Source organism: Quercus robur, chromosome 5 (assembly GCF_932294415.1).
Source record: "Quercus robur chromosome 5, dhQueRobu3.1, whole genome shotgun sequence".
NCBI lineage: Eukaryota > Viridiplantae > Streptophyta > Magnoliopsida > Fagales > Fagaceae > Quercus > Quercus robur.
Window position 1 is genome coordinate 7,394,141 of NC_065538.1, and position 22,697 is coordinate 7,416,837.

Sequence of the window (22,697 nt, forward strand, 5' to 3'; positions counted from 1 at the left end):
GAACGTTATCCTACACTACACCCCACCGCACGAAATCCCTCCACTCCTCGCTCGTTTCTTTTCACAACCTTCAAAACACTCACAACTCCCATTCTTATTTCCTCTTTTGCTATTCTCCAAATTTCTCTCTCTCTCTACATCGATCACAACGACACACAGACTCAGACTCTGACTCTCTCTCTCTCTCTAAAAATTAGTATCGTTTCGGCGATTCGTTCCTATCTCCGATCTTCTCCAACTCTCTCTCTTCGCTCTCCCTATATTCCTAACCCTAACTCACTGAGTCTGTCAACTCGGAGAAGTACCACCACCGCCGAAAATCGAAGTGAAGAGAGAGAATTTCACGGATTCATTGAGCTTCAACCTTCAGCTATTTAAGGTAACGATAAGATCGTACTTTGAATTCACGCTCTTTTTTATTTATTTTTATTACTTCTCAATTGGCTTCGCGATCCAAATTACAATTTGTTTTAATTTTTTTTTTTTTTTTTTTTTTAAACTTTGCTCTCTGTTTGGTTTCCGAGAAAATCTGAAGGAAAATCAAACCTGGTTGGTTTCGGTAAAGCAATTAAGTAGTAAACACAATTTCACTTCACTTGCTTTAATTACTGATTCCAGTTTCCATTTTCGGCCATTCATCTGCTAAATCCGGAAAATGTATCACGCATATATATATACAAATTTAGGTTTTTATTTATTTATTGTAGAACTATTTTGCTTTTGCTGTGCATTTGATTTCTAATTGCTTATAGTGTATTGGAGATTCTATAATTATGTTGTAATCATTTGTGGTTAGGAGGTCATATTCGATGTGTTTTTCTTTTGAGTGTGTTGCTTTTTGCTGTACGTTGACTGTGTGAATTGCTTTTAGGTTTCTATTTGTTTACGTAATTGTTGGTTGTTAGGGTCTTTTGATAATGCTTGAGCTGAAACCAAAAAGGTTGTACCTAGTGTACAAAGCTCTCACTTTTGCAGAGTTTGGAGAGTTGATTGGTAGGCAATCTTACCTGTAATATCATTTTTGGAGAGTCTAATTTCCAAGCTTGAACCCGCAAATCACTTGTGATAATTACCTTTGTAATAATTTGGAGAATTTGGAGGGTTTGTGGTTTTGTTAGACTGGTAATGGTTTGTTTGTTTCTCTTCATGATGTAGGTTTTTATTGGAACTTTGAAGGGTCTCTTTGTGGGTAGCTCCCATCATAGAAAGGTAATGTCTTGTATTCTTTAGCAAACTCTAATGTTGTGTGTTTTTGAGTTTTTGAAGTTTAGGTAGGAGGTTTATGTCACTATTTTACTTATCAAAAAAAAAAAAAAAAAAAGGTAGCAGGTGTAGAGAAGGACATTGAGGAGTGGTGATTTTTTAATCGTTGGATGTGATGTTGTTATGCAATAAGTGGTTCTGCTTTGGCTTCGGCCAGACATCATTCTACTCCATCTGTGTGTGTGAGAGGGTGCCTGGGTGTGTGCAGGGGCTTTCATATACATACATACAAGTTTGAAACTTGTAGAAGCAAGTGTATGTTCAAACATACAAGCAGTTGAAGAAAAGCTTAGTTGGTGTGGGAATCTTTGACTATGTGAGAAGAAAGAGGGATGGGGTTGGGGGTGGGGAGAATGGTGGAGGAGAAGTCCTGGTTTTAATGAGGATGTTTCACTGAAGATCAGTAAAGTAATGGTTGTTTATGATAAGCTGCCTGCAGGTTTTGAGCCAATAGAAACTTTTTTTGGTGAAAATCCGAACTCTTGGATACAGGCTGGAGTGTTTCACAATTTATTGCATTTTATTTTGGAAATTTTTTGTGGTGAAGGTGTAAGTTGGAGATGTTTTATATGACACAAAATCATCTATGCCACATTCGAATATATATAAGGGTACAATTTCAAGGTATTGAACCAAATAAAGCAGGACAAGGCAGTGTCATTAACAATAAAAACTAAACCAAGGCTCCCACAACAGACATTGAAGGATGGCAGAGCTACATAAAAGACCAGTTTAGGCTTAACCATGTCACGTGCATACAAAATCATGAAGCCATTCAAGCCAAAAGCTTTGCTCAGTGACGTAATTCATGCAGTCAGGTTTGACAGAAGCAGGATGTTTTTGCTTGAATGAGTCAGATGTCCCAGAAGTAGGAATTTATATTCAACTGAAGATTTAAAGTTTTGGTAAAAAGAGTTTGGGCTTAAATTAAATTGGTGATGGGAACTGGTATTATGAAATATGTGTTAACAAGATCTATAAGGTTTCTTTTTTTGTCTTAATGATCTTAGATAACATACAGGGATGTACATTGGTCTATAATAAGGGAATTTTATAGCTTCATCCAAGAGTAAGGTATATGTTGGGTGGGTAGCTGCCTCATATAATATTTCTGTCCATTCTTCCCATTTTGTTGGAGAATCCCCTTTTGGCCAGTATTATTTAGTTGAAAGATATTTTCTCAGATTTCGTGATTTAGGAGTCCTTAGTTGGAGAGTTTACTTATTGTATTTTTCTCTGTATTTTAATCACATCAATTTGGTCTGGCAGTCCTTGTTCATCTATTTTTCATGAAACAGCTAACCACATGTTTCACTATTATTCTGTTTCTTTTTGTGCACAATTTTTAATTGACATTGCAGCAGAAAGACTTTAACTGATTTCAGACCTTTTGTGTGTGTGTGTGTGTGTGTCTAGGTCAAAGGTTGTTGCTGGCAATGAATCTGCAACAAGCTGTACAGCCTAAATTAGCTACTAATGGATTTGGCCGGCGAAGAGGCGAGAGAGAAGTAGGGACTAGGACGGTGAGTAAATCGCAGTTTGGAAAATCAAATCCCAGCAGATCAACAAATACAGGTAAACTTTTTAGACCTGGAGTGCATTCAGTAGTACATTACATTCTCCTTTCTCATAGTGGATGGTATAGGGGCAATGGCTGGCTACAAAATCGGCAGTAATGGGAGTCCTTCACGTGACCGGGTAGTATATGTAACAACTTGTTTCATTGGGCATCATGTGGAAGTTCAGGTGAAAGATGGGTCTATATACTCTGGAATATTTCATGCTGCTGAAAAAGATTTTGGTATGCTTTTTTGGATTTGATTTTGTTAAAGAGATTATGTGTTTGACTTGTAGTGTTGTATACCAGATGTAGTTTGTAGATTCCATTAATTCTTTTCTAAAACTCTTGCAATTTGCTTTGGCAAGTGTCTTCTTTTAACATTTACTTGCTTTTAACTTTCAGGAATTGTCTTGAAAATGGCACACTTGATAAAGGATGGTTCTTTACGGGGACAGAGGGCTGCTGCAGAGTCTGTTAGCAAGGCTCCTATAAAGACTTTAATTATACAGTCCGAGGATTTTGTACAAGTTTCTGCAAAGGTTCTGCTGCATTCTTGTACTTGAAACTCTGCAGCCTTAAATGTGGTTTCTACTAAATGATTCAATAAGTTGATGTGTAGTTGTTTTTGTTAAAATACTTAATAATTTGTTACAATGATAGCAAGGATATGGTCTTGTTGCAGTAAAAGAGAAATATCTGTCTTGCGTTAGGTTAGTGGCTAAGTTTTTATTTATCTTTAGCCATTAATATTTAACTGGGTTGTTTGTTGATGTTGCCAGGGGGTGGCAGTAACCAAGGAAGAGTTATCACAAGAATTCCAACGTGAAAGACAGCAGGAGCTTATGCTGGACTCCAACATATCACAATCTCGACATGTTGAGTTGGAGAGAGAACTGAAACCCTGGGTTCCTGATGAAAATTATCCACAGTGTCCTGAACTGGACAATATATTTGATGGCCAATGGAATAGGTTGTTATAATAAATATTTCTTTACCCAAAGTTCTACAGTTCTAATAACTTCTCTACTTGAGTAGGATCACCTGTGAGAACTTTTAAATTTTTATTAGCAGCATTTCTTCATTTGTTTCTGGCCCTTGAACCTCTTCCATTTAATTTCTAAATGTTGGTTTGGTATATCTTTTTTTCATTGGCTTACTTTGGTTAAAAATTAGCTGTGGAAAAGTACAATTGTACCTTGATATTATTCTTTAAACATTCATTTGGTGGAATGAAGTGCACCCATTTAAATAATATCAGATGTACAGCACACATTAATACGATCTCTTTCTCCCTCTCCCTCTCTCTCACACACAGACAAACATTCATCAATCCTCCTCCATTTGTTCCCATCACTCATATAAAATCGTTACTTAACGATGTAAAGCAAAACTAATTGGTTAGCCATGCCCTTGTTGGAGGGAGCAATAGGCTCTAGGTGCTTCAAGGACCAATTTGTGTGTGCGTATATATATTATATTATATTATACGTACATATATTGATTGTAGTCTTTCTAAAACTTATGTTTGTGTGACTGATAATTTTTGTATTATTTTTTTCCTAGGGGCTGGGATCAGTTTGAAATCAATGAGACATTATTTGGAGTAAAAAGCACCTTTCACACTCTTAATACATACATGTTTTCATTTATCTATCTTCCTCCATTTGTTCCCATCACTCGTATTAAATTGTTACTTAATGATTTAAAATGAAACTAATTGGTTAGCCATGCCCTTGTTGGAGGTAGCTATAGGCTCTTGGCGCTACAAGTACCAATGTGTGTGCACACGCATGCATGTGTGTGTGTGTGTTATAGATGTACATACTTATATAATTATTGAGTGTGATCTTTCTATCACTTATATTTGCGGTGACTGATAATTTTTGTATTATTTTCTTCCTAGGGACTGGAACCAGTTTGAAACCAATGAAACATTATTTGGAGTAAAAAGCACCTTTGATGAGGAACTTTATACAACAAAACTTGAGAGAGGTCCTAAGATGGAAGAGTTGGAAAAGAAAGCCTCAAGAATTGCTAGAGAAATTGAGGGTGAGGAAACCCAAGATCTTCATTTAGCGGAGGTGAGGTTAATCTAGCATAAATTTCTTTGTTTTAAAACTTTTTCCTTTGTTAATCGGTCTCTCCAAATTCCTTAAATATTTCATGTTGATTTGTTCCAACAGGAGAGAGGCAGTCACTTTCATGAAGATTTTGATATTGATGAGGAGACTAAATTCTCTTCTGTCTATAGGGGTAAGGGGGTTGATGATAGTGGGTATGGAGATATTGAGAATATATTATCGGATTCACATAACACTGAAACTTTTGGTAGTTTATCCATTGAGAAAAACAATGATGGAGCTCGGTTGTCATCAAGCTTTTGCTCTAAGGTGGTTCCTTGTTATTCTCTATCAAATATAAGCTATTTTACTTGCTGTTGTAATGTGACTAAGTTTTTTGCTCATTTATACTTAATCTGATAATATTAGATCAACTATGGACTTCTTGTTGGTTAGGTGATTTCATTGGGATGTTATCAAACTGCTTATATGCTGCCTGTTTATTTTATGGGGCGGGTTATGACTTTTGAGAATCCATGTCATGATAACTCAACCTCCACTAAACATGAACACATACTCTCAAATGTGATTTGGACTCGTTGAACTGTTAAAGACCAAATGTAAACACCCAATGACATGAGTACTAGAGACAGAAGCCTCAAGGACTGGTTACTATAGCCCATGCCTAGCAGTTTTAGAAAGTAATAAAATTTCCTGGACTCTTAAAACTTAGTTTATCTTTTTCCTTGGGATAAATGATAAATTTTATCGAAATGGAGAGACCTCAAGTACATGGGGTGCATGTGCAAAGTACTCCTAAAGAATTACATCTTAGGTGGATCTCAAACTGATGGACAGTACTTACTGAAACAAGTTCAAATCTTAGGTGCATCATTCAGTTTTGAAAAAAAAAAAAAAAAAAAAAAAATTCTTTAGATAATGGCCAATCCTCTTATGAAGCTTGCCATATTATTGGTTTGGTGCTGTCTTGGACTCTTGGTGTTATCAAGTGTAAGGACAAGTGTGCTTGGTGAAATTGAAGCCTTGATGGCTATAATGGGAGTCTTATGCATGTAGCTTACAGATCTGTCCTTCGGAAAGGATTCAAGGGAAGCAGCAGGATGATAGGTAGCATGATAGGTTTGACTTTCTTGATCAAGTTATAACTTATGGATAGATTTTGTGCAGTTGATACTGAGTTGAGAGAGAATGATTCTTCAATATTATCTTGATCACTGTGCTACATGTGGTCTCTAGTTTGCTTTGTTTAGACAAGTGTTTGGCTGCATACGGCAACTAACGCTTGTAAGTTGTAATGGAGAACATCCAATGAGCTCTAGTACAAATGGCTTATCCTCTTCTTATGGTATAGGGTCGAGGGCAAGGTTGTGAATTCAAGACTCACAGGATGTGAGATGCAACTTACCATTAGAAAATTAAAAAAAGGTGGGGTGGGGGGGGTTTGAGAATATATGAGCTCTGTCTCTTTTGTATATCTGGAAGTTAATTACAATGGCGAGGCAGTACTTAATTTTGCTTAAATAACCATTACTTTGAAGAACGCATAGTGACTGGTATTTGGTTTCCTATAGAAGTGATTGCAATTGAATGAATGTATTTGCTGAAAACATGGGATGGTTTACCCTGAAACATGCTTCTATCATCCTGTATGCTTATTCTATTTGGAAGGTTCTTTAGAGGCTGGGTAGTACTATGATTTTGCATAAATCATCATTACTTAGAGGAATACGTATTGCCTGGTGTTGGGTTTTATTTTTAATAGAAGTGATTGCAATCCAATGAATTTCTTTTTCTCAAACCATTGTATAGTTTATCCTGAAACATGCTTTTATCATCTTGTATTCTGAGTCTATCTTATCTTGAAATCAATATCTTCAAATCTTCATTATGGTGTTTGAAATCTTAATTCAATACGTATATAGCTTACGTTTGTCTGTTTTGTCATTGTTTCAAAGAGTTACCACATGTATTTGTGGTGTTTGGCTACCCATAACGTCTTTAAGGAAAATGTGTTTTGGGCATGCAGGATCAAGCACAGTCTTCCCAGTCAAGTACTGGCTTGGATTTAAGCCGCACTGGTTCTTATGATCATGCTAAACAGCTGGCATCCGAATTTCTTTCTAAAAGCGTCCCTGCTTCAGATAGTGAAAACAGGTTTTTGTTGATTTTGCTAGTTATTTGTTATTTACTTGTTTCCTTGAGAAATTAATGCCATGTGGCTTTGCTTTTCCTAGAATGCATTTCCTTAATTAATCAAATTCTATATTTAAAAATTGCAGGATCCAGGAAAATTCAATCAGTGATCAACATGGACTCAATAATAATGCCAAGGAATTGGCAGAGAAGAAGACGGTGAACTGAAATTCCTTAATATGCTTTTTCTCATGGTAACTTAAGAGTGCCTCATTTGATTGCTTTTAACATACATGTTTTGTGTTTCTGTTTATTCTAATGCAGTTAGCTGAAGATGCTCAATTGTCAAAGCCTGAGGGTGAGTGAAATTTCTTGTCTGTATGCATGCCAACTGTTGATTCCAAATACCATTAATTCTTATCTGGCTACTTAACTTTAAGAAGAAAATACCAGCATATAGTTACGCATGGAACTATATCCATGAGATATTTATGTTTATTTTTTAAATGACTTACACAACTAAAATGCAAGTTACACCATCTATGTTTGGGATGGTTTCTCCATGATTGATCCAATTAAAACATGTCATTTCATTTAAAAATGCACATCACTAAATTAAAAAAATTCACTAATTACCCAAAAAAGTAGAGAAACTAAAAAAATTCTAAAAAACAAAGTTATTCTCCCTTCTCTCTCCTTGCACCTCCTCTTGTCCTTTCTCTTCTCCACTCTACCTGATTTATTCTGCTCTGCTTCTCATGATCATGCTAACCAGTCCAACTTTGTTTTCTTTGGCATCAATGCCCTCTCTCTCTTCTGCCTTGTTGCTTGTCACATCTCTCTCTCTCTCTCGCTCGCTTCCACTTGATACGATGCTGCCTTTCAGGCTTCTTGTCGAGCCACGACCTCTGGTGAGTGAAATCGTGGGCTTCAACTTCTTGTTTGGCCGAAGAGTAAAGTGACTTTGGAGTACTTGAGCTCCTTAGAATTGCCTTCCCTGTAGAAAATCTCGAAGAAAGATGTGCTGTACGATCTGACTGTCCTGACAAAAACCCCAAAGCTAATTATCCGTGTGTCCAGAACTGCCTTTTCTGGTTATTTTTGGGATTCTGATAATGATTGTGAAACTGTTTCCTTCTTTCTTGTGGAGTTTGTTTGGTTGCTGCAAAAAGCAAGGAAATGAAATTTTTATTGAGTTTTCATTTGTTGGGTTTTTTGTTGGTGTTTGGGTTTTTGGCTTTGTATTATGTGATGGAGTTTGTAAAGGTAACTCTGAATTTCAATTATTGTTTTAGATCATGTTTTGAAAATTTTTGTTTGCCTTTGTTTTCTGAAACAAAATGAGGAAGAGTACTGTTTTTTAGGTTTGTTGTCTTTTTTTTGTGATTTTTCTTTTGAGTTCAATGTTCTCTTGGTCTTCTTCATCTTTTTTTCCCCTTCCCGTTTGCCTTGTTTGCATGTATATATATATATATATATATATATCAATTGAGTTTAGGTTTTTTCTTCAGCTGATGTAAATTTTTTTTTTTGGAACACATTTCAAATATCCAATTTGGTCTGGATCATTCCCTGACCGAATCAAATTATCATCTGCAAACAATAGATAGGAAATCATAAATGGCTCAGTTAGTTGAATTGGCCTGGTTTAACTTTAATTGGACCAAGTAACGCACAATGCAAGCATAGGTGGAACTTAACTGCCACATCATTAACATAAATATATGGATGGACGAAATTCGAAACGGTGTCAACAGTTAGTTTTAAAATCAAAATCTTAAAACATTTGGGACTAAAATAAAAAACACCCCATACATTGAGGGTGTAATTTGCATGTTAGTCTAACTTTCACCGTCTGGATTCCCATTTTACTTGGTTTTTGTGTGTAGGTTTTTTTTTTTTTTTTTTTTTTTTTTGGGGGGGGGGGGGGGGGTGTGGGGGGGTGTCCTGCACTTGCTAAAATTCTTTCTCTTGTAATACCTTCTGCATAATTGTGGCTTCTGTGGTTTCAAGCATAACCTGTAAACTATGGTACATTGTTACACTGGGCAATGCCAAAGATTGTGGTTGAGCTCCTAGCATGTTGCCAAGGAAAATTTGGTCACCATCGTAATAGAGTTATGTGGATGGCTGTCCCTCATTGTTTGATGTGGTGCATTTGGTAGGAGAGAAACAACCGGTGTTTTGAAGATTATGAAAGGACAATAGGCGACTTAAAACTTTTCTTCTTTAAAACACTATCGGATTGGATGTATATCATAGGAAGTCATTCTAATTTTTTGGTTTATGATTTGATGGATGCTTGTAATTTGTGTATTTGATTGTTCTGGTCCCCTATTGTGTATACTTGGGTGACTCCTTTTTATGATTTTGAATAAAATTTTCTTTACTTATAAAATAAAATGAAAAAAACAAAAAAAAAGAAAAAGAAAAAAGAAAAACTATTGTACATTGTTTAATGATGTAGATCCATGGTTAAAGCATGAAAATAATGTCCACAGGATATTTATAACTACTATTTACATGACTTGCAGTCTGGATTTTCCTTTCACTGAATTGCTTTTTTAAGAGGGAGCCTACTTTAATATTTATTTCTTTTGCTTGCTGACCTTTGTGCCCCTGTCAGCTATATTATTCTTCTGCATACTGCATGATTGCTGCTTATGCAATTTTAAATATTCTGTTTACTATTGCATATTGTCTAATGTAGATTCACAGTCATCGCTTAATGAGAAGAAAGACAGCTCTGATAAAGGGGGAATATCTGCTAATGCCACCTCTTATGCTACATCATGTGGTGTTCTATCTAAGAGTCATGAAAAGACAAGTTATGGTGAACCATCTGATGGTGTGGCATCTAGCAAAGTGCATGGAGAACCCCAATCTTTACACTCTCGTGGACGACCTGGTAGTTCTGCATCATCCAGTTCAGATTATGCAGGTGGTGTCTCGGCTTCTAGTGGACCTGGTTTATCACCAAGCTCATCAATGGGTTCGTTATCCTCTGAAAAGTCAACTTTGAATCCTCATGCTAAGGTATTATTGATTAGACCTTGTATGTTTTTATTGCACAGTTGATATTAGTAAATGCAGTAGGGTAAAAACATACATCATTATTAAGAGATATATAAGATTGTTAGGATCCTCTCTTCCTCTTAAAATATATTTTGCTCTCTTCCTAATTACGTTGTTTTCCACTGTTTTTTCAATTTTGATATCAGGAATTCAAACTCAATCCTAATGCAAAGAGTTTCATACCGTCTCAAATTCCTGTTAGGCCTCAGTCCCCAGTCTCTGATGGTTCATTCTATTTTCAACCAAATGTCTCTGCTGTACCACATATGCCTGGCATGCCTGTGGGCATTGGAGTAAGTGTAACAAAAGAATGATTTGTGAAATACATTAGGATCGGTATTAATTGTAAATTTGTTCTATACATTTAGTTCCACTTGTTTATTCTTATGGTTACTTTCCATGGTTTTAACAGATTGGACCCTCATTTCCCGGACACCAGCCTGTTATGTATCCACAGGTTCCACCAACACCACAGCCATATTTTCATGCTAATGGCCCTCAGGTGCGACATTGTCTATAAGTTCTTGTGGGATTCTGCACAGGGATTCTTGTTTGTGTGTTATATATTAGTACACAAATGTAACTTCTTGATATTGATGACCTGTATCTATCTATCTATATGCAGTATCCGCAGATGCTTCTTGGTGGTCACCCTAGGCAAGTCTTGTACATGCAAAACTATCAACATGTAAGTCATTCTAATCATATTCTGAACTATTGTAATCTAGATTGTTTAAGAATTTATATTTTCTTGTTGAGTGCTAATTTTAAATATTTCTTTGTGTATAAAGAAGCTGCTCCTATTTCTTATTTGTTTCCTGAAGCAACAATGCTTTTGGAAAAGGAACATGCATTATCAGTCCACTTGCATTGTTCTCTAATTGGAAGCACTGGATTTTCCTTTTTTTTTTTTTTTAATAAAAAAAAGAACAAATTTTCCTCAAAATTGGTTTGTAAAAAGCTCCTATAATCTGTTAGGTTTTAAAATAGACCACATCTCTCATGCTTAAGGTCACATAATTTTTCACATCACTTACAGCAGTTATGTCACTTGCTCCCTTGGTGAACCCACTGTCTCTCTCTCTCTCTCTCTCTCTCTCAAAAGCACTACCAGGATACCAAAAATATTTTCCCAAATACCCATGTTGATCAAGTTTTAGATTAATTGTTAAATGATCGAAATCACCATTTCCCAACACTAAGCTTTTGGGAGAATTGGTATTCTATCATGGTATAAGTGCAGGTGGTCTTAAGTTTGTATCCTGTTACCTTCCTTTTAAAAATTAAAAATCCTATGTGTTGGGTCCCATTTAAGGAGTCTTTTAAGTCCACAAGTTTGGAGGAGTGTTAGAATAATGGTCAAATGATTAACTTCACCATTTATTAACAGCTTAAGCTTTGGGGATAGTTGGTAATTTATCAATAAGCTAAGTCCCATTAAATTCTGAGATGAGAACTCTGTAAACAGAGCCCAACTGTGTTGCACGTCAGCAGCAATGTTGTACTCATATGGACTCCGTTTACAGTTTGATTGATTAATAACATCTCTCTTGGAATTTCTCAATGATCTGGTGCTGCTAATTGACTCCTAGATCTATTCTCTCTTGCTTGGTGTTGACTCCTAGGTTTGGTTTCTCTTGATTGGTGTTGACTCCAAGTGTAGGTGCTAACTCCTAATTTATCTATCCTTTATTTTATATTTCTCAATTTTATTTTTGTATCATTTTGGTTGTCACCATTTGAAACCTAGGTGAGGACGATAATGTAGTCATCACATTAGACAACACTGTGCCAAGGAGACTGTAGCTGCGTATTTCAGTCTAGAGTTTTAGAAGGAAATTCCCTTGGAGAATTTTGAATAAATCATAGATTTAGCATGTAAGGAGTATTTGGCCTTTTTTTTTTTTATATTTCAATTTGGTTTAGTTTTTGTGGAGTTAATGCCAAGTTATAATTTTGGTGAGACACTCTAGAAGGCTTTTGATTAAGTGGGACTAAAACAGAGTACATGGAATGTAAGCTTAGTAAATGTAGAAATAGAGAGAGAGACAATTAGACTTGATGGTCAAGAGATACTAAAGAGCGATAGCTTTCGATATCTTGGATCAATAATTCATAAAGATGAAGAGATTGAAGGTGGAAATACACGGAAAGTTAGGATTCTAAATTAGGAAATTTGCTTAAAGATGGGGGTAGCCCCTATGCTGATGACACTATCTTATTCTGTGATGCTTCCAGGGAACAATTATTATATGTAAGAATGGTTTTGATTTTCTTTGAAGCTTTCGCAGGATTGAAAGTCAATGTCGGTAAGAGTGAGATTGTGCCAGTAGGTGAGGTAGGTAATTTACACGCTCTAGCTCGTGTGTTATGTTGTAGGGTGGGAAATCTACCTATGAATTACTTGGGTATCCTCTTGGGGCACGTTACAAGGATCCCTCGATACGGAATTCAATTCTAGAAAAAAATGGAAAGGAGACTTTCTGGGTGGAAACAATTATATTTGTCCAAGGGTGGTAGACTTACTTTGTTAAAGAGTACTCTTTCGAGCCTTCCTACTTTTTTATCATTGTTCACTATTCGTCAAGTTGTAGCGGCCAAATTGGAAAAGATACAAAGGAATTTCCCTTGGGGGACTACTGATGAAGTCTTTAAATATTCTTTAGTTGCAAGGGATAATGTTTGTTTACCGATGGAGGAAGGTGGTTTGGGGATAAGGAGGGGTGGGGTTGTTTAATCAAGCCTTGCTTGATAAGTGGTGATAGCGGTTTGGGAAAGAAGTTCACAGGTTATGGTGTCAGGTTATGGCAACCAAATATGGAGTGGATCGTGGGGGCTGGTGTACTAGGGATGTTCGAGGGGCTCATGGCTGTGGAATGTGGAAGAATATTAGAGCAGGAGTTGAGAGTTTCTTTAGATAGGTGGAGTATGCTGTGGGCGAAGGCCATCGTGTTCGTTTTTGGTACAAACCTTGGTGTGGGCCTATTCCTCTAAAGGATCTTTATCCAGATCTTTTGCTCGTGTTGTTTCCAAAGAAGCTTGGATTTTTGATTTGGTTGTTTCTAATTTAGAAGGGGATGATAGAAGCTGGAATTTATATTCTGTCGAGCTTTTCATGAAAGGGAGGTAGAGAGAGCATGTTCTCTGCTTAAGCATCTTACTCCAATATGCCAAGGGGCGAGGGAGATGACACTTTGACTTGGAAGTTGAATCGTTCTGGTGTCTTTGATGTTCAATTTTATTATAATTTGTTAGCTGTTCCGGATGGCTCTCCTTCTAGCTCTTTACCCTAGAAGTGTATTTGGAGTACAAAGGTACCTAAAGGGTGTCTTTCTTTTTATGGACAGCAGCTAGGGGCAGTATTCTTACCATTGATAATCTGGTTCTTAGGCGTTTACCACTGGTTAATTGGTGTTGCATATGCCAGTGTGATGAGGAAACTGTGGATCATCTTCTACTCCATTGTAAGTTTGTTTATGTCTTGTGGGGTGAAGTTTTTTTGATATTTGGGATCCAGTGGGTAATGCCGAAGATAGTAACCTCCCTTCTTTTTGGCTGGTGGAATTGGCTGGGGAAGCATTCCTCTAATATTTGGAATATGGTTCCAACTTGTTTGACGTAGTTAATTTGGTGGGAGTGTAATAATCATACTTTTGAAGATATTGTGAGATCAATTGATCTTTTGAAGCCTATACTAGTTGGGACCTTATTTCAGTGGGGTAGAACTTGGGGTTTTACACAATGTATTTCCATTTTTGAATTTCTTCTTTTTGTTTGTATCTCTTCTTGAGGTACTTGTATTTGTTTTAAGTTCAGAGTGTTCACCATTGTGAACATGATGTCCTTTTTATGAAATAAATCTTTGATTTCTTATCAAAAAAAAAAAAAAAAAAATTAAGTTGAGAGAACAAAAAATGGTAGAGGAAGAAAAAAAATAGCATCAGTAGAAGTAATATTAAAGGACATCAATTAAGAAAGTAACAAAGAATATAACTTCAAATAGAACAAAACATATTAAAAGAAAATAATACATGTGGTTAAGTTTGGTTAAGTTGAATATAATATGTTGAATAATATAAAAGAAAATAATATGTTGAATATCCATAACCAACCCCAAAATTTTGGGACTATGGCTTTGTTGTAAATTTGGTCGAGTTTTTTGTGGACTTTTTTTCTCCAGAAAAGGAAAAAGGACTATGGACAATATAGCGATTGAGTTGCAAAGATAAGCAAAGGGAGTAGGGTGCTAGTGTTGTAAGTGGGGCATCATGAATTGGTCATCAGATCAGAATAACATTAAATAGATATTGAGTTTTAAAATGACTGTCTCCAATTGAACAGGGGGCATGGGGGAAGATCCTCGCTTGTGATGATCTAATTAATGGTGTGTTTGGATGACATGATTTGGGTATTTGGTTTTGGATTTGGGTGATGGAAATCCAAATATCTTGTTTGGACAGTTTAAAAAATGTCAAGGATTTGGATTTAACAAATCTACCAAGGATTTTAAACCTTTAAAATGCTTGGATTTGAAATAACTTCTAAAATCATTGGATTTGAAATCAAGGCATTTAAAATATTTTAATTTAAAATCCAAATCCAAATCTGTTTCCAAACACAACCTAAGAGATAATCTCATTTAGAGAAGATACACGCTGGTAGGGTAGTGTTGTATGTGTTGCTATAGTAGGGAGATAATGGAGCATCTTCTGTTAAACTGTAGTAGTGTTGTGTTCACGTTGTTTGGTTGGCAGAATTGGGTAGGCAAGCAGTCTTTGGATATCTAGAACTTGGTCTCATTATTTTTGATGTGGACTTTATGGCAGGAACGTAATTTGTGGTACATTTGAGGATTTGGTAATTTCATGGATACAATTGATAGAGCTGTTTGCTAGATTGTTTGATTGGTGTCTGACAAGGGGTTTTGCTGATTGTAATTCCATTCCTGAGTTTTTAGAGCTGTATCTTTCTGTACATAATCTTTTGTAATTCTTTGTGTTCACTTTCATTTATGCTATTAATTAAATTACTGATTTTCCTAAAAACTTAAACTATTGCAATATGGTAAATTTAATCGTTTAACCACATACTTCTAACACTCCCCCCTCACCTATGAGCCCTTTTAATTGGTGAGAAATTATGGGAACTTAAATGGGAGGTAGAGTGGAGGAGGACATGAATCAAACTTAGGACCTCTTGCTATGATATTATGTTAAATTACCGATTATCCCAAAAGCTTAAGGTATTGAGATATAGTAAATATAATCATTTAATCACTTACTTCTAATAAACATGAAATAAATTTTTTTTTTAAATGCTTATTTAATTATTAAAAAAAAAAAAAAAACATTAACAGGAACATGTGGACCATAAAACCTTGCCACCTAGTGATTTGTAACTCTTACAAACTAGTGTCGAATGAAACAGTCAACTAAAAAATTAAAAAGCAGAAAAACTGATGCCGATTTACTTTTGGAGTGATACTACTAGAATTATTCAGGTTTTTTAAAATTTTAAATTCATTTACTATTTTGTCTAATATTTCCATACATGAGTAACACAAGTGTTGGAGCAGCTTTTTTGTTCTATAAACATCTGGGACACTTCTTTGCCTTGTAAAATAGGATTGATATTAGGAAGCTAATTAATTCATTTTTACAGGAAATGCAGTACAAAGGACGAGAATATTAGTTTGTTGGTTGGCTGGAGACGGGGGGCAGGTTGGGGCAAGAGCGGGTGATTCTTGTATCAAATCGTAGCTTGACAGTGCTTAAATTTTGGTTAAGATGTGAATCTCCAACTCTTTCCCTAATTCTTCATACATCACTATGGTCATAACATGATGGCCTAGGCTCACCTATATGTTTTATTGACATTGCGGAAAAGAACCGAAAAAAAAAGGGAGTCTTCTAATTCAGGAGTCAGGACTGCTTTAGTCAATGAACACCGGTTGTTGTTTTATTTTTATTTTTATTTCCCCTTAAATTCTAACTCTGAAATAATTTATTGTTTATTTGTGTTACATTGTTAGCCATAAATTTGAAATAACGATGCTTTGAAGGAAAGATATATCAAGTGTCAGTAACTAAGGCAAAAAAAGAAAAAAAGAAAAAAGGAAAATGTTATCATTGTGTAGAAAAGTTTAATAATTGGATTTGCTTTAAACTAAGTTATCTTTTCTTTTATAGTTGAATCTTACGTTGAACTGTTGGAAGTCTAGTGTTAAAGTTCATACCAACTTAAATTATGCTCTTGATGTGCAACCATCTTTTCTATTTTAGTAAAATATATGGTGTTCCCAACTCTGATGTTCCAAAAATGCCAGGTCAAATATGACCCACTCAGTTTATGACATCATTATGTATGTCTCTATTCTGTAGTTTCTACAATGACAGGAATTCGATCCTTTTTTAGAGTGGGATTTAGCTGTGATGTGCATAGATACATCCTAGAGATTGACAAAATCTATCACAAACTCCACTTTATATTGCAAATAATGGCTTCAAAGGTGTGACATTAACGTCTCTGTTTGTCTGCACCTTTGTTTGTTGCATTCGACAATCATAACCACTATTTACCCATATTGTATTTGCTAAATTATCTTTTGAACCTTGTATTTTAGGGTTGGTTGCAAATGACAATTTTATAGTCTTAACAATTTTTTCAAATTAAATTATGAAATTTAAAACTGTTAATTTACAATAAGTTTTATAGGTTTTTTATTTGTTTTGAATCTATATATTTTATGGTTTCACTAGTTTCAAATCAAATGTGAGAGTCTTATTGCATCAATTTAAATTAATATGATTTTAAAAGCTCAAGGTTTGATAATACGTTAATAGACTCTATAATGTAATAATTCAATTGTTTGGCTATGTTTTTATTATGTAAGTTATTCTCTAAAATGGACATAATAAATATTCGATCATGAACAAAATTTTTCTTAAACTAGTTTGAAGGGAAACTCTTCAAACTTTATATATATATATATATATATATATTAGGTGTGAATTTTGAAAATCTAACTATTGAATTTCATGTTCTTTATGTTCTTAACATGCATATCAAGTTTCGTTCAAATCGGATGTTATTTGCTATTTGATCAATAAACTTATTTTTTATACACAGTTTTATATCACAAAAATTTGAAATTTTTACACTTGTTTGAAGACATAGCAATTGATCTTTGATCTTCTTAAAATTTTGCAAATATAAAAGATATAATAAGAACATGTAATCTAACGGTTAGATTTTTAAAATTCATATCCAATATAAAAATACATAAAAAATCTCTAAATTAATTTAGAAAGAAACTTTGTTCTTCTATCACATTATCACCTGCTTAATAGCTATGGAATTGAGAATCCCTAAAAACCCCAAGGCACGCGCACAATAGCCATTCTCAACTTTGTGGCTTCACTTTCTCTGCTAATTTTTTCGGACTTCGTTTCGGAGGAACGCACTAGCTTTTAGAAATTAGATGGGATATTTTTTTATTATTAGTTCTTCATTGAAAGATATCACCGTAACATCACAAGGGGAAGACACCACTTGCATGCTAGATGGCATGGGTTTTTTCTTTACAATTTGATTTATTATTATTTTTTAAACGAAAAACCATACCCAATGATAGTTTTAATAATATTATAAAATAAAAAAGAGTAACTTTAAGCAACATTATACTTTCCAATAACTTATTATTAAATTCATATTTTAAAAATTATATCGTTGAATTATATATTCTATACGTTTTTAACGTGCATGTCAATTTTCATAGTAGTCAAATGTTATTTACTATTCAACCTATAAACTCATTTTTTATGCATTATTTTAAACTACAAAAACTTTAATTTAAACAATTGATTAATGACATGACTATTGATCTTTGATTACCTTGAAATTTTGCAAGCATGAAAAATATATGAATATAATGTAATTCAACAGTGGATTTTTCAAAATTCATATCCAATAAAAAAATATTGAGTGATGTAACATTACTTAGATTTAATGTTACATATTTTGTAGATTTAATCAAATATTTTGAAAATTTACTTTTAATTAGAACCAAAACCATATTTTGCCTTTGCTTCTCCCCTCTCTAATTTTTGGTTGAATGATCAAAAAAGAAAATGAGAGGACTGACAAATGTATTAAATTCTAGTAAATTGCTCTACATTTACATCAAAAACATTTTAAATGTATTAAAATCTGTCAAAACGTTGACATCTATATCAAATGGATTTCAAATGTTCTCTACCTCGGTAATGAGTGTTCTGTCCTACAAGATATTTGAATTAAATTTTATTTATTTTAAAATTAACAAGTAAACTTTATTTAAATTCTAGTCCAACCTTGAAATTTATATCATATGAAGATTAGGAAAAAAAATGATAATCTTTATTAAAAATAAAAGTCAATATTTGCTCATCAAAAAAAAGAAGAAGTCAATATGTGTATTTATGAAATATTATACTTATATAATTATATTTCTTTAAAATAATATTTTTGAATTTAAGAAACATATTAATTTTTAATGATTTTTTATTTTTTTATTTTTATAATTGTTACGTATATATGGGAAGTTATAATTTTTGACATTATTACACATTTACACCTATCAAGATGTAACCAAATATATATATATATATATATATATTTTTTGAGAGTTTAGATGTAACCAAATAATTGAATAGCTATTCTACATAAATAGTCATTTCATTACAATTTACAACAACTACTACAACATACTAACCATGAAGAACTTGGATTCAAAAATTCAAAAAATTTGAATAGTTATTATTTGATTCTTCATTGGAAGAACCTTGATCCAAAATTTCCACCCTCACTTATTGTAAATAAAATGGGAGAAAAAAAAGCCAAGAACCTTTATTTATTTGATAGAATTTCAATCTAAGAAGTCTGCATTCGATAATTGTACTCTTTATCATAAAACAAAGACACCAATTAATTTTTGGTGTAAAATGAGATTGAATCTCAAATTTTTTACTCAATCGTTAGAAATTTTATCAGTTGAGCTAACTGGAACTTAAAAAAAAGCCAAGTAAGCTCAATTGACAACTCTTTTTTATTTTTCTCAAGGCTTCAAATCCTTCTCCCTCCTCAATTATCAAATTAAAAAAGAAAGTAAAGAACAAAGAAAAAAAAAAGAGAAAAAAAAATGATCTAATTTACGGTATTTACCTACTTCATTGCTCAATAAAACTAAAAACATAAACGATAATTCTCAAAAAAAAAAAAAAAAAAAAAACGATAATTGCAAAAAAGAAAAACAAAAACAAAAATGTCCAGCCTTGTTGTGTTACCTACTCTCCTCTCAAAACTCAAAAGACGAGTCCTACTCTCCTGCTAGACGGCAACGTCGTTATAATCAACAAATATTTTTCCAATTTTTATTGGAAGATCCAATGACAATTACTATAAACTTTGTCTTTTGGTGCAATTTATCTCACAGTTTCCCATTTTTCTGAAATTTTTTAACTTAATTAATTTCAAGGACCAACAACATCATCAACATAATGATACTTAGTGCCTATATGATAGTATTGTTTTAGTAATGTTGTTTAAGTATTGTGAAAATACGGGTGGGTGAAAAAACGTTATGAAAATACGTATTGTGTTGTTTAAATAACAAAAACTGCTGTTCAAACAACATTACCAAACATCCTCTAACTGTTTGATGCACGATGATTTAGACCAAGCAATTCGAAGATAATAAGTGAAAACAACAACAACAATATTCCAAAAATTATAAAAACTGAAAATTGTAGATCTCTATTAGATTAATGGATAAGCTCATGAGTAATTTATTATCAAATAATTAATATTTTGGACAAGTTTCCATCAAAAAAGAAAAAAGAAAAAAAAGACACCGCATGGGACATGCTGATTAGTCGTCAGCTATGGCCTAATTTCTTAGGTTTTATAATGGAGTAAGAATTTTATATTCTCTTTGGTAGTGAAGATTCCTTTCAACATTAAACAAATAATATATATATTTTACTAATTGTTGGAATCTGTTAGCTAATTTGAATTATTTTATATTTAATACTAATACTTATGAAACACACTTGAGGCGGCTAAATTGTGCACCAACTTTGGCCAACTGTTCCCTTTCACTTATTTTGAAGGGGATGCAATGAAGTAAACAAGTTTAGATTCACAAAATTTTTTACAAATTTTTTTATATCTATATTGAGGTAACATCGTGTGAAGGTGTTTATAAAAATATTTGAAAGGGATGCAATGAAGTAACAAGATTAGATTCACAAAATTTTTTACAAATTTTTTTATATATTTATTGAGGTAACATCATGTGAAGGTGTTTATAAAAATATTTGAAAGGGATGCAATGAAGTAACAAGATTAGATTCACAAAATTTTGTAAAATTGTTTTATATAATTATTGAGGTAACATAGTATGAATAATATTAATAAAAAGAGTTTGGGCATACATTAATAATATATTTTAGGAAAATATTTATGGAGAGTTGAAAAACTGTCAAAAAAGTTAGTCATATTTTCATAATTTGTTTTAAATGGTTTACTAACAAATTAGTAGAATCTAAATAAAATGGTATCAATAATAACAACTTATGAAATTAATTAATTTAATAACAATTTAAATATTAAAAAAAAAAAAAAGGTGGGGAAAAATTCATGATTATGAAGGAAAGAGTGGTAAAACTGTAAGTTGAAAGATAAGTACTGATTTGACTTGTTCAACTTTAAATAATGTTTTGGGAAGGATGTTTATCATTCTAGGGGACTAAAATAATAATTTCCGACAAAGATAAGACCATGCTTACCAATATTAAATGCAATTGTTTTGTCCACAATAAAAGCATTAACATAATATGACAAGGATGGCCTAGGATGAGACTTTTTTTTTTTTTTGGGGTAAACCCTAGGATGAGACTTGTCGCTTGTTAAGATGAGAATTTTGGTCACTCACGTTCCAGACAGCTGCTTTTATTTTTATTTTTCTTACATTTTATAACTTTTTAGTTAATGAGGAGAGAGAATTACTCAGAATAATAAGGGATTTGCTTAAAAAAATATTCATATTGTTATTAAATGGTAGATTTTAATTACTCAATCAATGAAGTATCTCATGCCCAGATAAGAGACTCAATGTTGAATCTTGTTACCACTGTATATTCTTAATGTGATGGTCATTCTACAAATATAAGTACTTATAGGGTGTAGGATGTAAGGGCTCGGATTTAAGTCAAGCATATCTCATAAAACTATCATTAATAAATAACCATTTCCTACTAATTTCTTCAATACTTATATATATTCGAAACATTGTCACGCACCTTTGAGGTAATAGTTACTCTACAAGTACAAAATTCTTGTAAGATAGGAGAGGTAAGGGCCAATGTTCAAGTCTCTAAGAGAAAGTTTCACATATATATACACTTAAATTAGATTAAAGTATAATTTTTATCTTATATTAAAAAATATATTTATTTATTGAAATTTTTGATAAATTGACACCAAGTTCATGCATGGTTAAGCCAAATATAATTTCACAGTTTCTTCGATTCGGATATAATTTTTTTAGTGCCAAGTTGCTTAAAAATCTGAACAGATAAACTCAACCAAGTTGTCAAGAAGGGATAAGATTAAGTTAATATTCATCCAATAATAAAAGAATTACGATATATTTCTAGAAGGAATGAGATTAAGTGTTTTTTTTTTTTTTTTTGGATGGGAGGAAAAGATTAAGTTAATAAGAATAATATTCATCCAATACATGGAAGATTAACGATGTATTTTAGGACCTTCGCATAACTTTTGATATATCTCATGCATGAATGTGGTATGTTACTTTTAACATTAAGCAACTATGAATAGATAATTATTATTAAAAAAAAAATATTCCCTCAAACAAGCTAGAGAAGCAAATGTTGCTGCTCATGTATTAGCCAAGTGGTCTTTGTCAAACAACTACTTTGGCTCTTTTGATGTGGGGTTGGGGCCTCCTTGCTTTGTTTCTGTTATTAGAGCTGAGGCTCTTTCCTTGGCTGTGTAGTTTTTGTTGTTGGTTCAATAAATATGTTGGTTCATAAAAAAATAAAAATAAAATTCCCTCAAACATATAATCCTGGGAACATATACCAATGGTTACATCGATATATGAAAGATTAACAGTGAAAATTTCCCCTAATGAAGTGTAGTATTTTCAAGACTAGATGAATAGCTGAATAGCTGAATCCTAGTATTTGTCTTCTAACTAAAGAAAAAAGAAAAAAAAAAAAGAAAAGAAAGAAAGAAAGAGAATATATATCTTACTTATAGTTAACCCCAATTAATTGGAAAAGGAAAATTATACATTGGTAGTAATATAATCCCCATATGGAAGGGGAAATAAATAAAAAGCAACAAAAATACAACATTATTTTTAACATACCAATTATCAATTATATTCTTCTCAAAAAAATTATCAATTATATCTTTTTAAAATAAATAATTAAGAATAATTGTATTGAGGAAAAAGGTGGGAAAAGGCTTAGATCCATTTCTACCTTCTAGGCAGAAAATCCAATCAGGTAGATTAT

At 33.1% G+C, this 22,697-nt stretch overlaps 1 protein-coding gene across 3 annotated transcripts; it reads left to right on the plus strand.

The window, feature by feature from the left end:
• The first annotated feature begins 82 nt into the window (after positions 1-82).
• Positions 83-16,178, plus strand: LOC126724984 (polyadenylate-binding protein-interacting protein 4). 3 transcript variants are annotated; one of them, XM_050429446.1, is made up of 16 exons: positions 84-379; positions 1,156-1,209; positions 2,680-2,838; positions 2,909-3,064; positions 3,227-3,363; positions 3,604-3,794; positions 4,728-4,905; positions 5,008-5,217; positions 6,932-7,059; positions 7,185-7,257; positions 7,363-7,396; positions 9,749-10,074; positions 10,260-10,406; positions 10,526-10,615; positions 10,739-10,801; positions 15,775-16,178. In XM_050429446.1, exons 3-16 carry the CDS (start codon positions 2,700-2,702, stop codon positions 15,802-15,804), a joined length of 1,902 nt encoding a protein of 633 aa, XP_050285403.1. In that variant the 5' UTR covers positions 84-379; positions 1,156-1,209; positions 2,680-2,699; the 3' UTR covers positions 15,805-16,178. The 3 variants fall into 3 exon arrangements, with proteins under 3 accessions (XP_050285404.1, XP_050285403.1, XP_050285405.1); XM_050429448.1 differs by having other exon boundaries at positions 85-379; positions 5,008-5,214; XM_050429447.1 differs by lacking the exon at positions 1,156-1,209 and having other exon boundaries at positions 83-379.
• Positions 16,179-22,697: the final 6,519 nt, after the last annotated feature.

What these genes read in the sequence shown, in the direction of transcription:
- LOC126724984 (XM_050429447.1), top strand. Translation starts at nt 2,700, where the DNA reads ATGAATCTGCAACAAGCTGTACAGCCTAAATTAGCTACTAATGGATTT. An exon ending in CAGCAGATCAACAAATACAG is followed by an intron (nt 2,839 to 2,908) that starts GTAAACTTTTTA and finishes TGGATGGTATAG; the next exon opens with GGGCAATGGCTGGCTACAAA. An exon ending in TGCTGCTGAAAAAGATTTTG is followed by an intron (nt 3,065 to 3,226) that starts GTATGCTTTTTT and finishes TTTAACTTTCAG; the next exon opens with GAATTGTCTTGAAAATGGCA.